Source organism: Fusarium pseudograminearum, chromosome 4, assembly GCF_000303195.2.
Source record: "Fusarium pseudograminearum CS3096 chromosome 4, whole genome shotgun sequence".
NCBI lineage: Eukaryota > Fungi > Ascomycota > Sordariomycetes > Hypocreales > Nectriaceae > Fusarium > Fusarium pseudograminearum.
In genome coordinates, this window is record NC_031954.1 from 1625034 (window position 1) to 1636355 (window position 11322).

Consider the following 11322-nt stretch of genomic DNA (forward strand, 5'->3'; position numbering starts at 1 on the left):
GATCAGTCCCACCTCTAGGAAGCGCTACCCGTGGATTTTCAACACCAACACCAACGCCAACACGGACAAGATAGACAGGGTCCATGTCCCTGAGCACAACCGGGGCGCTACCTGAGATCGCCGATCTGAACTCTTTCTTCACTTCTAGCCTCGACTGAAATGTCCGTCGAGATGGGAGGAACGGACTGTAGAGAGGTAGCCAGCTAGCCAGCAGCTCCTCCGAGTTGGAAAAGTGGTACTGCAGTGTTGGATGTATCAGTGGCTTATCCAGGGTCCATGCAAGGTCCCGCGGGTGCTACCGGCGATTATGAAAAGCTTGGCTCTGTGAGCTACACTTCAGTAGCAACACTAACTACTACAGGGCGATACGTTGCTTCGACTCCAGCAAACAAGTTGGCGTGGAGTGTCCCAAGTTTCCTTTGCGCGCACAGAGTAGAAAGATCAAACAGACCGAGGCAAACATGTCACAAGAGGCAATCACAATGCATGGGAGATCAAAATATGTAGCAGCAATGTAAATTGTTGATCAATAGATCATACTTCTAATGTATACATGTAGCGTTGTAAGGATGAATGAGTGTCCTGTGATTGTGACCAGCACATTCATATCCTTGACATCTCTAAATCCAGCAAGCAAACGACAGACAAAGAATTAGAGTAAACACAAGAATATGGCAAGACGAAAGACAAGACCCTTTCATCTCCCATCGCCGTCAAGTGATACCGTCACTCCGGCAAGCCTTCAGTTCCAGCTTCTGGCCGCCCAAGATGATTACAACGAGTGTAAGAACGGCAAGCCGCCAAATTTGTATGGTAGTCTTTGTCGCTAGCAAACTCATCACACCTTTCTTTCGCTCCTAGGTGTGGATTCCCAAATATTCTCAAAAACCAAGTAATTTTTTCCCCTCTTCGCGCCAGATGTATCCGTTGAAAAACAAAGTCGCCCAGATAGCCATGCTCAAACGGCGGTGTGCACGATTGGCAGTCGCAATGCATTGAAACTCTTGAATAAAAACAAGATGTCGATAAAATCAAATGTCCTCCCTGTTGTCGTCATGCGTAGAGGAAGCTGTGGATATTGTTGATACAGGTTATGGTGACGACTTGTAAATGCTATCATTATCGCTTGCACTCTTTTATGGTTCCCTTTAACCCGAGGTTGTTTGTTGTCGCAACCCAAATGGAAAAATGTTCCGTGACCCAAATGCCACCGTCAAGTGAATGCGGATGGCCGAAGAAGAAGAAGGTCGTCAGCGTCGTTTCGGCATATGTCAAGACAGTCGACTGGCTCTCTTGATCATGTTAGATATTGAATAGTGTTGAAACCATTTAGTCGGAGCGCTTGCGCTTCTTCTTGTCCTGGTTGCTTCCCTCGTCCGAAGAAAGCTCGCTGGCGCTGCCAGGAACCTCGGAGGCGATCTGGAAGAGGACCTTGCCGTAATTACTATAGTCGTCGGCAGATACCATAGAGGCATCGTAGGCATGCGAGTCATCATCGATCAAGTTCATGACGATGGCGCCGCTGCCGTGGGTTCGGGCATGCTGGGCCAAGTTGTCGCTTCGGGAGAACTTCTTGCCACACTCGTTGCACTCAAAAGGCTTCTCTTGTGTGTGGAGAGAGCGGTAGTGGCGCTTGAGATGTTCCTGGCGGCGGAAACGACGGTTGCAAAGATCGCAGACAAAGGTCTTGGAGGGATCCTCGGTAAGGGACTGCTTGCGTCCTCGGCGGTTGGCAGGAGCGGGGAGAGGAGCAGGAGAGCCCTCAGAGCCAGAGGAGGCACCAGAGTCGCTGCCCTCAGCAGCCTGGTTGGAAGACTCCTGGGTGTTGCCGGAGTCGGCAGCGGAAGCAGCAACGTTCATGATGGGAGCAGTGTGACGCTCCTCAGACTGGGACTTCTTGACACGCTTGTCCTGGTGGCAATCTTCAGAAGCACAAGTGGAAGCACAGGTGGAAGAAGGGCTGGGGTGAGAAGGGAACTGGAAAGCCTCGTTCTCGTCAAAAGACAGATCCTCGTCACCAATGAAGCTACCGTGACCGAGAGAGACAACTGAAGAACCAGTGCAAGCTCGAGGTCGGGTAATGTCAGCAGAAGCGTTGGCAGGCACCTCAGCGAGGTTGACAAGGCTGTTGACAAAGTCGTCCTCAGAGTCAAAGTCGGAAAAGTCTTCAAAGGTGGGGAGGCCGTGAGCAGCAGGGGTGAAGTCAAAAGACTGAGAGGCAATCTTGTGCTCAACCTTGATCTCGTCGGCACAGAACTCAGGAGCAAGAGTGGTGTTGATGGCGCCGGTACCGACAGTCAAGTTTCGTGGGTCGCAGAAGTCAACGTCCAAATCAGGAGTAGACACAGATCGCGCGTAGGGCGCGGGTGAGGGAGACAGAGATGGCGTGGACAGAATGTCGCTGGCGGTGTTGCTAAGCTGAGATTGGAGGTACACTACCAGACAGAGTTAGCTTCCAGTTCATTCCCGTATATGCTCCACTATTCGGGCGCTATGGCAGCGCACTGCAGGCCTGCGCCATGGTGGGTGATTGATTGGGTTGAGAAAGCGGCAGCCAACGTCAGCACCACCCAACTTTCCCGCAATCACCACCAAAAATAGGATCAAGCCCGAGTTTGCGGTACAATGCCATCATGCACTTCCATATTCGGAACAATTTGAGATAGTGGAAATTGTTTGCTTACCAGGTGTCATGGGAGGAGAGCCGCAGTTCGACCAGTCGAGGACTGCTGTCTCAACAGGCTCCAGAGCCTCCTTGAATCCGTCGAGGCCATCGAGACCAGAGAACATGGGGTTCATGGGAGTCTGAAGCACCTCACAGGCACTGGGGCTGCCGATGGTGCTGCCAGAGGTTGACAGAGGTGGTGTTGATGGGAAGTAAGGGTTATTCTCGTAAAGCTCGTTCTCCAACAGAATGGCGGGCTTATGCGACATGGGCTGAGGCGAAGCAGTGGGAGTCATGACAGCAGGACCATTGCTGTACAGCGTGGGAGGCTGAGAGTTGCTGGCAGAGCTGGGTCGAGAGTAGACGGGAGTGGAGGGAAGCGTAGGGACCATGGGATACATGTGCATCTGTTGCTGAGGGTAGTGTTGTCGGACATCATGCTTGGACTCTGTGTTGTAGAAATAGAAAGGGCCTTGGCCAATGGCCTGGGACATCATTGTGGAATCCATTTCTAATCGAGACGATCATGTTAGCTACGCTGTGCATAGACTGGCATTCCCAAGATTCCACAAACCTTTTAGAGTTGGCTGTGGTGGTGAGTTTAGTTATTAATTGGTATTGGTGTAGTTTGCTGGGACTGGCTGTCGGCCTAAGGATGGTGTGGTGCTCGATTCCTTTTGTGGTGTTCCAAAGAGTGGTCGTCGAGTTGTGACTCGATGGTATTAGTTATATTGGTTGGGGACTTCTTGTTGTACGTGAAGAGTCTCAAGGTCAAGTTGAAGCAAGATCAAGAGGTTTATCAAGTATATCGAAAGTGCCGGAAGTGGTTGTTTATAATGAATGTGAGGGACTCTCGAGACGAGGATATCCAGCAAATAAGAACGATTCAAAAGAAGGAAGAACCTGGCATAAAAGAGAAGAAAGTATTACACAGATCCGTCGATCATACCGTTCGATGAGGAGAGAAACGAAGGATGGACAAGCACGGGGACCGTGGAGTGATAAGTACTGACGACGAGGCCTGGCGTATTCACACCAGATGCTCGATAGGCAGTTGGAAAACCCTCCATGTCGTGTCTCACTCGAGCAAGCCAGGGTCAGGGAGCTGTGGATCAAGATCCACCACTACCACATCCCATTCTATGGACTCCACTAGCTTCACTCATTAGGTCCTGACACTCGCAATCTGTACACACCCACGCACACCCTCCCAGGGCCCAGCGGCGGACCAGACGGCAGTGTGCCCCCGGACCCCTGTCATAGCACCCAAGTCATGTCTGGGGCAAGGGAAACATCCATCAGGTGCGGGCCTGGGCTTCCCTGGTCTTTCTTCACATTAAGCCCATGGATGCCCTAATGCCTTCTGCCACTCTTGCCAGTACGGGCGACGGGGCCACGGTTCCCATCCACACCACTATGGCGCAGCCACTGCTCTTTTCTAATTCTGGACGAAACGTCGAGCCTATCCGTCGCCGGATGGCCCGCCGCGGTATGAGAGTAGCCTCCGAAGCCTATACCGTACCAATGCAACAACCCATGCCCCGACTGAATAAAGAGTTCGGCCATAAAGTAGTGGATAAGGTATGGATATGGATGCGCGTGTGGATGCGCGTGTGAGAAGATGGATGGCACCAAAGAGCCAAAGGCTCACGACAGAGCGTCCTCGGTCGCTTGTGCAAGTGTGCACAAGTTCCATGTCTTGCCCTTGGTGTCTCTTTTTGTGTCGTCCGTCACTTTTTTTTCTTTTGTTGGTTGGTTTGTGTACGCGCTTGGTGAGTGATTATGCGTGTGCTAATCACCCACAATCCGAGCAGCGTCCCTCCTCCATCCAGTAGCATAATTCGATCCGACAAACGGAATGAATGCCACAGCCGCCATTAATGATGAGCACATCCTGTTGCACATTTCTCTGCCTCCCTCATCTTATCCCTTCCATTCGTCTGCAAGGCTCTGCTATGCATGCTTATTCTATAGTCTCCAGCCAGTGGGGTTCTTGAGAATACCAGACTGACTGTGAGTTATGCCATGACCCTAGCCAAGGCGCGCCATGGTGCGCTGCTACTCGCTACCAGTAGCCTCCCTATCGCTGGGTGGCACGCAAACCGCAAACCGCGTCACAAGGGCTGCATAATCCCGCTCACTGATAGGGTGATGCCTTGGCGAGTCGGCGTGCATTGGATTCGCCGCGCCGCGCTGTCACAGAATAATAAACAACATGCGGTAATGGGTAATGAAGATTGGGCACGCTCAGAATGGATCCTGGCCGTGCACAACTCCAAACTGCCCACTCGGAATTGCGTTGTGCACCGCTTTTGTCCATTGCACTGTCGTCGGCGCCGATATGCACGCTTCCATTCGCCGGGCTATGTCGTGTCACATCCACCCGATGCATGGTAGGACATGCTATATGCAAGGTACAGGCGGTCGACGCTGCTTCACTCGTATGTAGGCCTCTTTAACTTGTTGATCACCTCGAAGCGGCCTCTGGCAGACACTCGACTTTGTGGAGCGTCAGACGTCACCCGTCCCATTCCGTCCCATCTCTTGATTGCTCTGCGGCCCAAGTTGGAGGCAACCTGTGGTGACGATGAGCTGCGTCGAGCTGTGGTTGGACAAATGGTCACGAAAGAAACCAAACGGGGTGATGGATCATGACGCTTATTTGGCGGAAACCTTGATCAATCATCGTTGGTGTAGTAGGCGTAAGTTGAAACAACGACCAGAAACCAGATACCTGATCACAATGTAGTCTTGCAGTCAATGCATGACAGGGTGATCTTTGTCTAACTGAGTCAATGTTGGAGGCCAAACGTGTGTTAATTGTTTATAGCCTGCCAAGTACTCTGTAGTTGGTTTATTTTTCTTGCAGAGTTGCTTGCCTATAAGCTTGCCTATCAGCTCGCATGTTTTGCTTGACTCGCATCATGAACTATGATGGCGCAACAAACCAATGTGGCATTCACCTATGCTGTGCAGATGTTCGCTCTCGAGTCAAGTGCTTGCTCGGTACTTGGTACATACATACAGGCTATAGTTCAGCCGGTTTGACAGAGAATGTTAACAATTATCTCAGCGTCGAAACAAATGTTGTTGGAATATCAAGGCCCGATGAAGACAAGCAACTTCCATGTGGGCCACAGTAGACCTAAACTGATCAACGACAAGTGCAGCAAGGCCTACAGCACGAGCACCAGAAATATAGCATTATTCCTAGGTACTAAGGCCAACACTGCCTCTGCCCAGAATAGTGCAGGAATGTGAAGAGTCGGTGGGGTTCACAGCACCGCCCTATACTCTGGAGAGCATCTGAGAATGAATTTTATGCGGCAAACCCGGGTGCTGCGCTCTAGCATTAGCTTGAGTCTATCTTTGCATAAAACAAAACATGACGGGACGGAGCGCCAGCGGCAGCGGTACCTACTAAATTTGGTCAAGTGTGCACTGCACTGCACTAAACTAGGATAGCACTACGAGCAGTCCGCCCAAGCATTAGTACGAGATAATGGATAGGTACCTAGTTAGCACTTTGGTTATGTACTAACGTTAGTTGGCATGTCGTACCTGACTGAGCTGAACTTACATTATTATCTGTAACATGATAGTGCGCCAGTTGTGGAGAGAGATAGTGGATGATCTATTGCGAATGGCGTTGCAGCTTTATGACGATGAGCGAGCTGGATTGCGTAAGTCTTGTGACTTTTCATGTAAGGTACCGATGGAGCGACCAACTGCAGCTATTCCGACCCAGCGTTGGGTATTGGTATCTGGAGCTACGTACGTTAGTACTCGTAATTCTCTTTACACTGGATTTCAAAGGGTAGAGCAGCGTTGCTTCAGTCATGCGATCGTCCCAGGGAATCTTGCTGTGGGTAGGCATCATCTATGGTTCCTTCCCTGAGGATAAGGTAATTTGGTATTATTACCTAACAAGGGCAAGACCGTCCCAGCCAACCGTCCCTGCTAGTGATAGGCTGTCAAAATTATCGAAGGGTCCAAAAGAAGACGAGATGACTTCTAAATGTAACGTCAGAGAAGAATCTCTGGCACCCAGGCCAAATCAAACCCCCACTGTCCATTGATAGCATCCATTACTGGGGACTGGCTAACTGGGAGCTGGGAACCGGGATTCAGGTCCCCGAGCCCTGCCCGAGCAGTGACACTGACCCTCCGGCCCTGGACCCGGCCAATCGCCCATACATAATCTGAAATCACCTTCTGGGGAAGGTCCTTCTCGATCGGGCCTTGGCTCGTTACTTTGTTACTTCGTTCCTCTGGTCTGGGCGTTGGAGTGCGTCTGTTTTGTTCACTGGGTTGCTTCTATCTGGCTATGTCGCTGTTAGCCCGGCCGCCCGGCTTGCGGTAATTTTCTACGACTAAACAAACTACTACGGTATCATTACCCAAGCTAGACAATACGGTTATGGGTGGCTTCAGGCTCAAAATACGCCACTCGAATTCTGCTTCGCTTGCCGCTATCTGCGCACGAGGAAGCCAATGCACGGATCATGGTACAACGGCGCCATGCTGCAATTGACCACCAGAGCGTGGTCTGACCTTGTAGACGAGTCAAGCATCTTGGTACCAACGACGCCAGTAATCATGACACTCGTGCACAAATCCGCTCTTCGACTTCAACCCCGCCCTCATACACGCAAAGCATATCATCCAAGGCCTCGGTGCTCACTGGTCTGAATTGGAGCCTCCCGCATCCCAGTTCCATCTTGCTAAATACAATCCGTTTCACCATTGCGCCCACAGCGAGTCAGATCAAGCACGTCTGCCAGTGAGGATTTGGATCGAGATCTGCACTAACACGGACGGTTCCACGACGATATTCCGAAATACACTACAATGCGCTTTGATACCCTGCGCTTTTTGCCTCGTGTCTGAGCTGCTGTCATCCCAACTTCCATCTGCCTTTCCAGGGTCTGTCCGGGTTCAATATTGACAGCACCCACGCAAGACACTGAATATTGTGTACCGCCACCTGGCTGGCGTCACAGTAAATGCTCAACTTGGGCCAACGGGAGGCAAGGACCAGGGCTTCTTTCACCTATGATCCTACATCATGATATGGATCTCTTCAGTAATATTTCTTCGGGCTTGACCCATCTGGCATATCAAAACCGCAACCGAGCAGTAATCTGAGCCCTTCTCTGTGAGAGCAGGCATTAAGTAGTAGCCGACTATTGGCAACAATCACCTTGTTGGTACGCACATGGTTTCCAATACTTTAGAAGGCCTGGCTCAGGACGGAAATGCCACCGAAGAGAAACAGCCCCAAACGGACTAATTGTCCTGTTGTTCACAATAGGCTTGATGACCGAGGAGTGACACCGGGCCATGTCATTGCCCGCCCCAGAAGTGGCTTCGCTCAGAAAGTCCATGTTCCAGAAGGTCCAGAGAGTCTCGGCAACGAACCATCAATCTTCAAACCCGTCATCAACAGCTGAAACACTTCAGCAATCAATATATGCTTCGACTCATGTACTCTGACGCATACTCAGTCTTAGCGTCTTCAAACATGCAGCATGACATGAACCGACCCTCTATCTCTGTCTCGAACTTTTTAGAGATCAGCTGGACAACGTCTTCAACGATATGCACGAATGTTTCTGTCAATGTTTCCGCCTCATTATCAGACTCAAGTCTTGTGGATGGCGGTTCGGCCCACTACACTTGACCATTTTCTCTTTCAGACACGACGTTACAGATGGCAAGCCGAGTGGATATCTGATAGTCATAAGCCATGCCCGTTATGAAGGACATGCCCGAATTGTGGCCGTTCATATATGCCAGCCTAAAATGGCCCGGGCTGAGTCCCATTGGTCAACAAAGAGACTTCCTCAAACCTGAAACCCTAGCTGATGCATAAAGGTGCTGTTTCTGCCTGTAGTGCCAATATTATACTTTGGGGTTGCATTAGCCAGGAACAATGCATACGAGCAGCACATAATGGAATAGCGTGTGGGGCAATGGCTCAAACGAGCACACTGGACACGACTCGACGCACAAATAAGGCACAAATCGACATCTCATTTCCTGATGCAAGCCACATATGCACAAGCACATGGGCTCACACACGCACACGAAATACATCGCTCGATCCATCTTCTCATCATTTTAGTCCTGACATGGACTCGGACTTGTGCCCCTGTGTTTGGACTTGTGCTGGTGCTTATGCATTCGAGCGCCCGCACGTGCATCTCAAGGACGGGTCACTGTTCTCATATGGTCATAGTCACGCTAGGATATGAGGCGAGCCTTGCGGCAGTAAAAAACCTCGTCCAATAAGAGCGAGTAAGACGAAATAGCTCGACCAGGTCTCCAATATCTGTGCATGGGTAACTGTCTTTTATTTTATGTACCTTTATCTGAGGTTCTGATATGGATACCGAGGCTTCGATTTCCCTCTAGACGAAACAAGATGGCAAGGTCCTATTACTGAGGAAGACTTTCCGACACGCACAAACTATCCACCGTTTCGATTGACACCAACAGCCATGATGTCTATTTGAGACCATAAATATGTACTGGACACAACGACAGCTACCTACCTTCTCATGAGTTGCATGAGAAGTGCTCAACCAGTTCAGCTCATATTTTCCAATCAGGTTTCAATGCCATCACTTTTACCTTTATATTTCATAGTGGATATAAATGCATCATGAGGTAGCTGGGACCACGGAAAGTCGCCTCTCCAGCTTTGCTCTTCTTTGGGGTGGCAGAGACCCCGTTGGTAGTCCCAGCAGCTCAGGCCTAACTGGTGGTGTTGGGAGCTGACCGGTGTTAGTAAAGCGACCCCCTCGTCCAGTCATAAGAACGAAACTGGTGGCAACTTTGGCTGCTTCGTACCTTGCATAACAACGTTCCAGTGTGCTGCAGAACGCTACAAACATACAGAGGCCAGGGCCTGCAAGAAGCGAACGCCGCCGTTATGCAGGAACAGGAACAGGAACGCCCAGCCATTGCCGCCTCATAAATAAATGGCAATCATTCTATAACAAGTTTGTTTGTCACATGTATTGGGCCGCAAACACACCTATTGGATTTATGCACGCAGTTTGCTCACATTTATCACACATGAGCACATATCACAATTAGGAATGACCACCAACAGACTGGTCATACCAAGATGATAGTATCGTCCATGCTGTCACTTCACATGTACATAGTACAGTTTACAGTCGGATCATGTCCCTCGACACCCCAGTGCCTAAGAGTCGGACTATGACGATCCGCTGGGAAAACAGCTCGGCAGGATCATTATTGCAACCACAGACAATAATCAATGCCGACTGTCTGCTAAGATCAACAGTTTGGTGGCAAGTGAATCGTCACTTCGTATTGGAAACGAAATACCTCCAATCCATTCGGCCGCCTGGCTGTCTGACTTTGGTCATCAACTCCACCGATCCTCTTGACGGGTCTTGCGAGTTCCCTCCACCTCGTAAGACTTTGGGAACGTGCTCTGAAGCTATCGACACCGCCGTCGCGCAGATACCACAGGATGGCATAGGCCCTGAACATTGAGGGCATAGACAGCTCCATCGCGCTGTTAGTGTCAGACTTGGGCCTCGCGGAGCCGGTTGCGCACATCCCCGGCGCAGTAACATGTGGTAGGTAGGTACGTACACAGTTACGTGCAGAGCTTGGCCGAATCCCACCAAAAGATCCGGTCGAAGACTAACTGTTTTTGAAAGCGAGGCAAAGAGGATCCAACGTGGTGGTTCAGTTATTCTGCCGACGTGCCAACGTAGCCAACGTGCATGTATCACCCACCCCAGACCAATGGTCTGGGGAATCTGAGTCCGCGTCCGCTGACACCAAAGCTCACGCACGAATATCACATTCTTGTTTCTCTCCAAATTTCTGAATTGTCTGTTCTCTACTGCCATGGCCCTTTGGCATTGGGTTCTGCAATGTTCTCCAATTGCTATTGCTATCAACGGTGGCGGCGGATATTTGGAGCTACGAGTCAATTTGGGGCTACAGTCGATATTACTACTCAAAATTGCACCTCTGAACTCATCTGTTAGGACCATCCTAAGGTCCCGGCACAGCGTCTCTCGGAAGCGAAATGCTTGGCTTTGCCTGGGCCTGGCTACCTGGATCAAGGACAAGATGGGACCCTGATGGACGGTCGAACAGGGGCGCCCCTTCAACAGCTAGTCAGGTCAGGGGTGTCCCTGTTTCGAAATGGGGCGGCGGGGTTTGTTGGAGATTTGACAACGGCCCGGATGCGTAGCCGTGTGGTCAACCAGTCTCAAGTACAAGGCCTCCCGGGACTTAGGCTATAAAAATCCTGGCCCTCCGGTCCTTAGGATGCTCCCCGGATTTTAGCCCGGTCCAATACCGTTCTCGAGCGAGCAAATGGGCCAGTTGCTCAGCATGGACCCTAAGTTTTGGCATGATTCTGGAAGATCGCCTCTCAGATACGTAGGACGTCTGAATCTGACTTGGGCATGATTTAGCTCGTGTTTGCCAGTCCTAAAGAGACTCTCGGTTCCGTGTCAATCAGCCGCAGCGGAATCAATGGTTCAGCTGGGTGAATAGCCAGCATTGACTTTGTTGACTCGTTTTCCTGAATAGTTGGTGGTGTTGTCGTGGCAAATCGCTTCCACGAGTGCCCGCGTTCTTGACTTGAGGCATTTGAC

The 11322-nt window shown here is 50.6% G+C and overlaps 3 protein-coding genes across 3 annotated transcripts; 1 reads left to right on the top strand and 2 right to left on the bottom strand.

The window, feature by feature from the left end:
- Positions 1 to 1329: 1329 nt before the first annotated feature.
- On the bottom strand, positions 1330 to 3162 carry FPSE_11794 (uncharacterized protein; the record flags this gene model as incomplete). Its single annotated transcript, XM_009264911.1, has 2 exons — positions 1330 to 2435; positions 2685 to 3162. 2 exons carry the CDS (start codon positions 3160 to 3162, stop codon positions 1330 to 1332), a joined length of 1584 nt encoding a protein of 527 aa, XP_009263186.1.
- Positions 3163 to 4021: 859 nt separating this feature from the next.
- FPSE_11793 (uncharacterized protein) lies at positions 4022 to 4796 on the top strand (the record flags this gene model as incomplete). The annotated part of the gene is made up of 2 exons (XM_009264910.1): positions 4022 to 4246; positions 4701 to 4796. 2 exons carry the CDS (start codon positions 4022 to 4024, stop codon positions 4794 to 4796), a joined length of 321 nt encoding a protein of 106 aa, XP_009263185.1.
- A 4534-nt stretch (positions 4797 to 9330) lies between these two features.
- FPSE_11792 (uncharacterized protein) lies at positions 9331 to 10216 on the bottom strand (the record flags this gene model as incomplete). The annotated part of the gene is made up of 2 exons (XM_009264909.1): positions 9331 to 9444; positions 10028 to 10216. The coding sequence occupies 2 exons, from the start codon at positions 10214 to 10216 to the stop codon at positions 9331 to 9333; spliced, it is 303 nt and encodes a 100-aa protein (XP_009263184.1).
- Positions 10217 to 11322: the final 1106 nt, after the last annotated feature.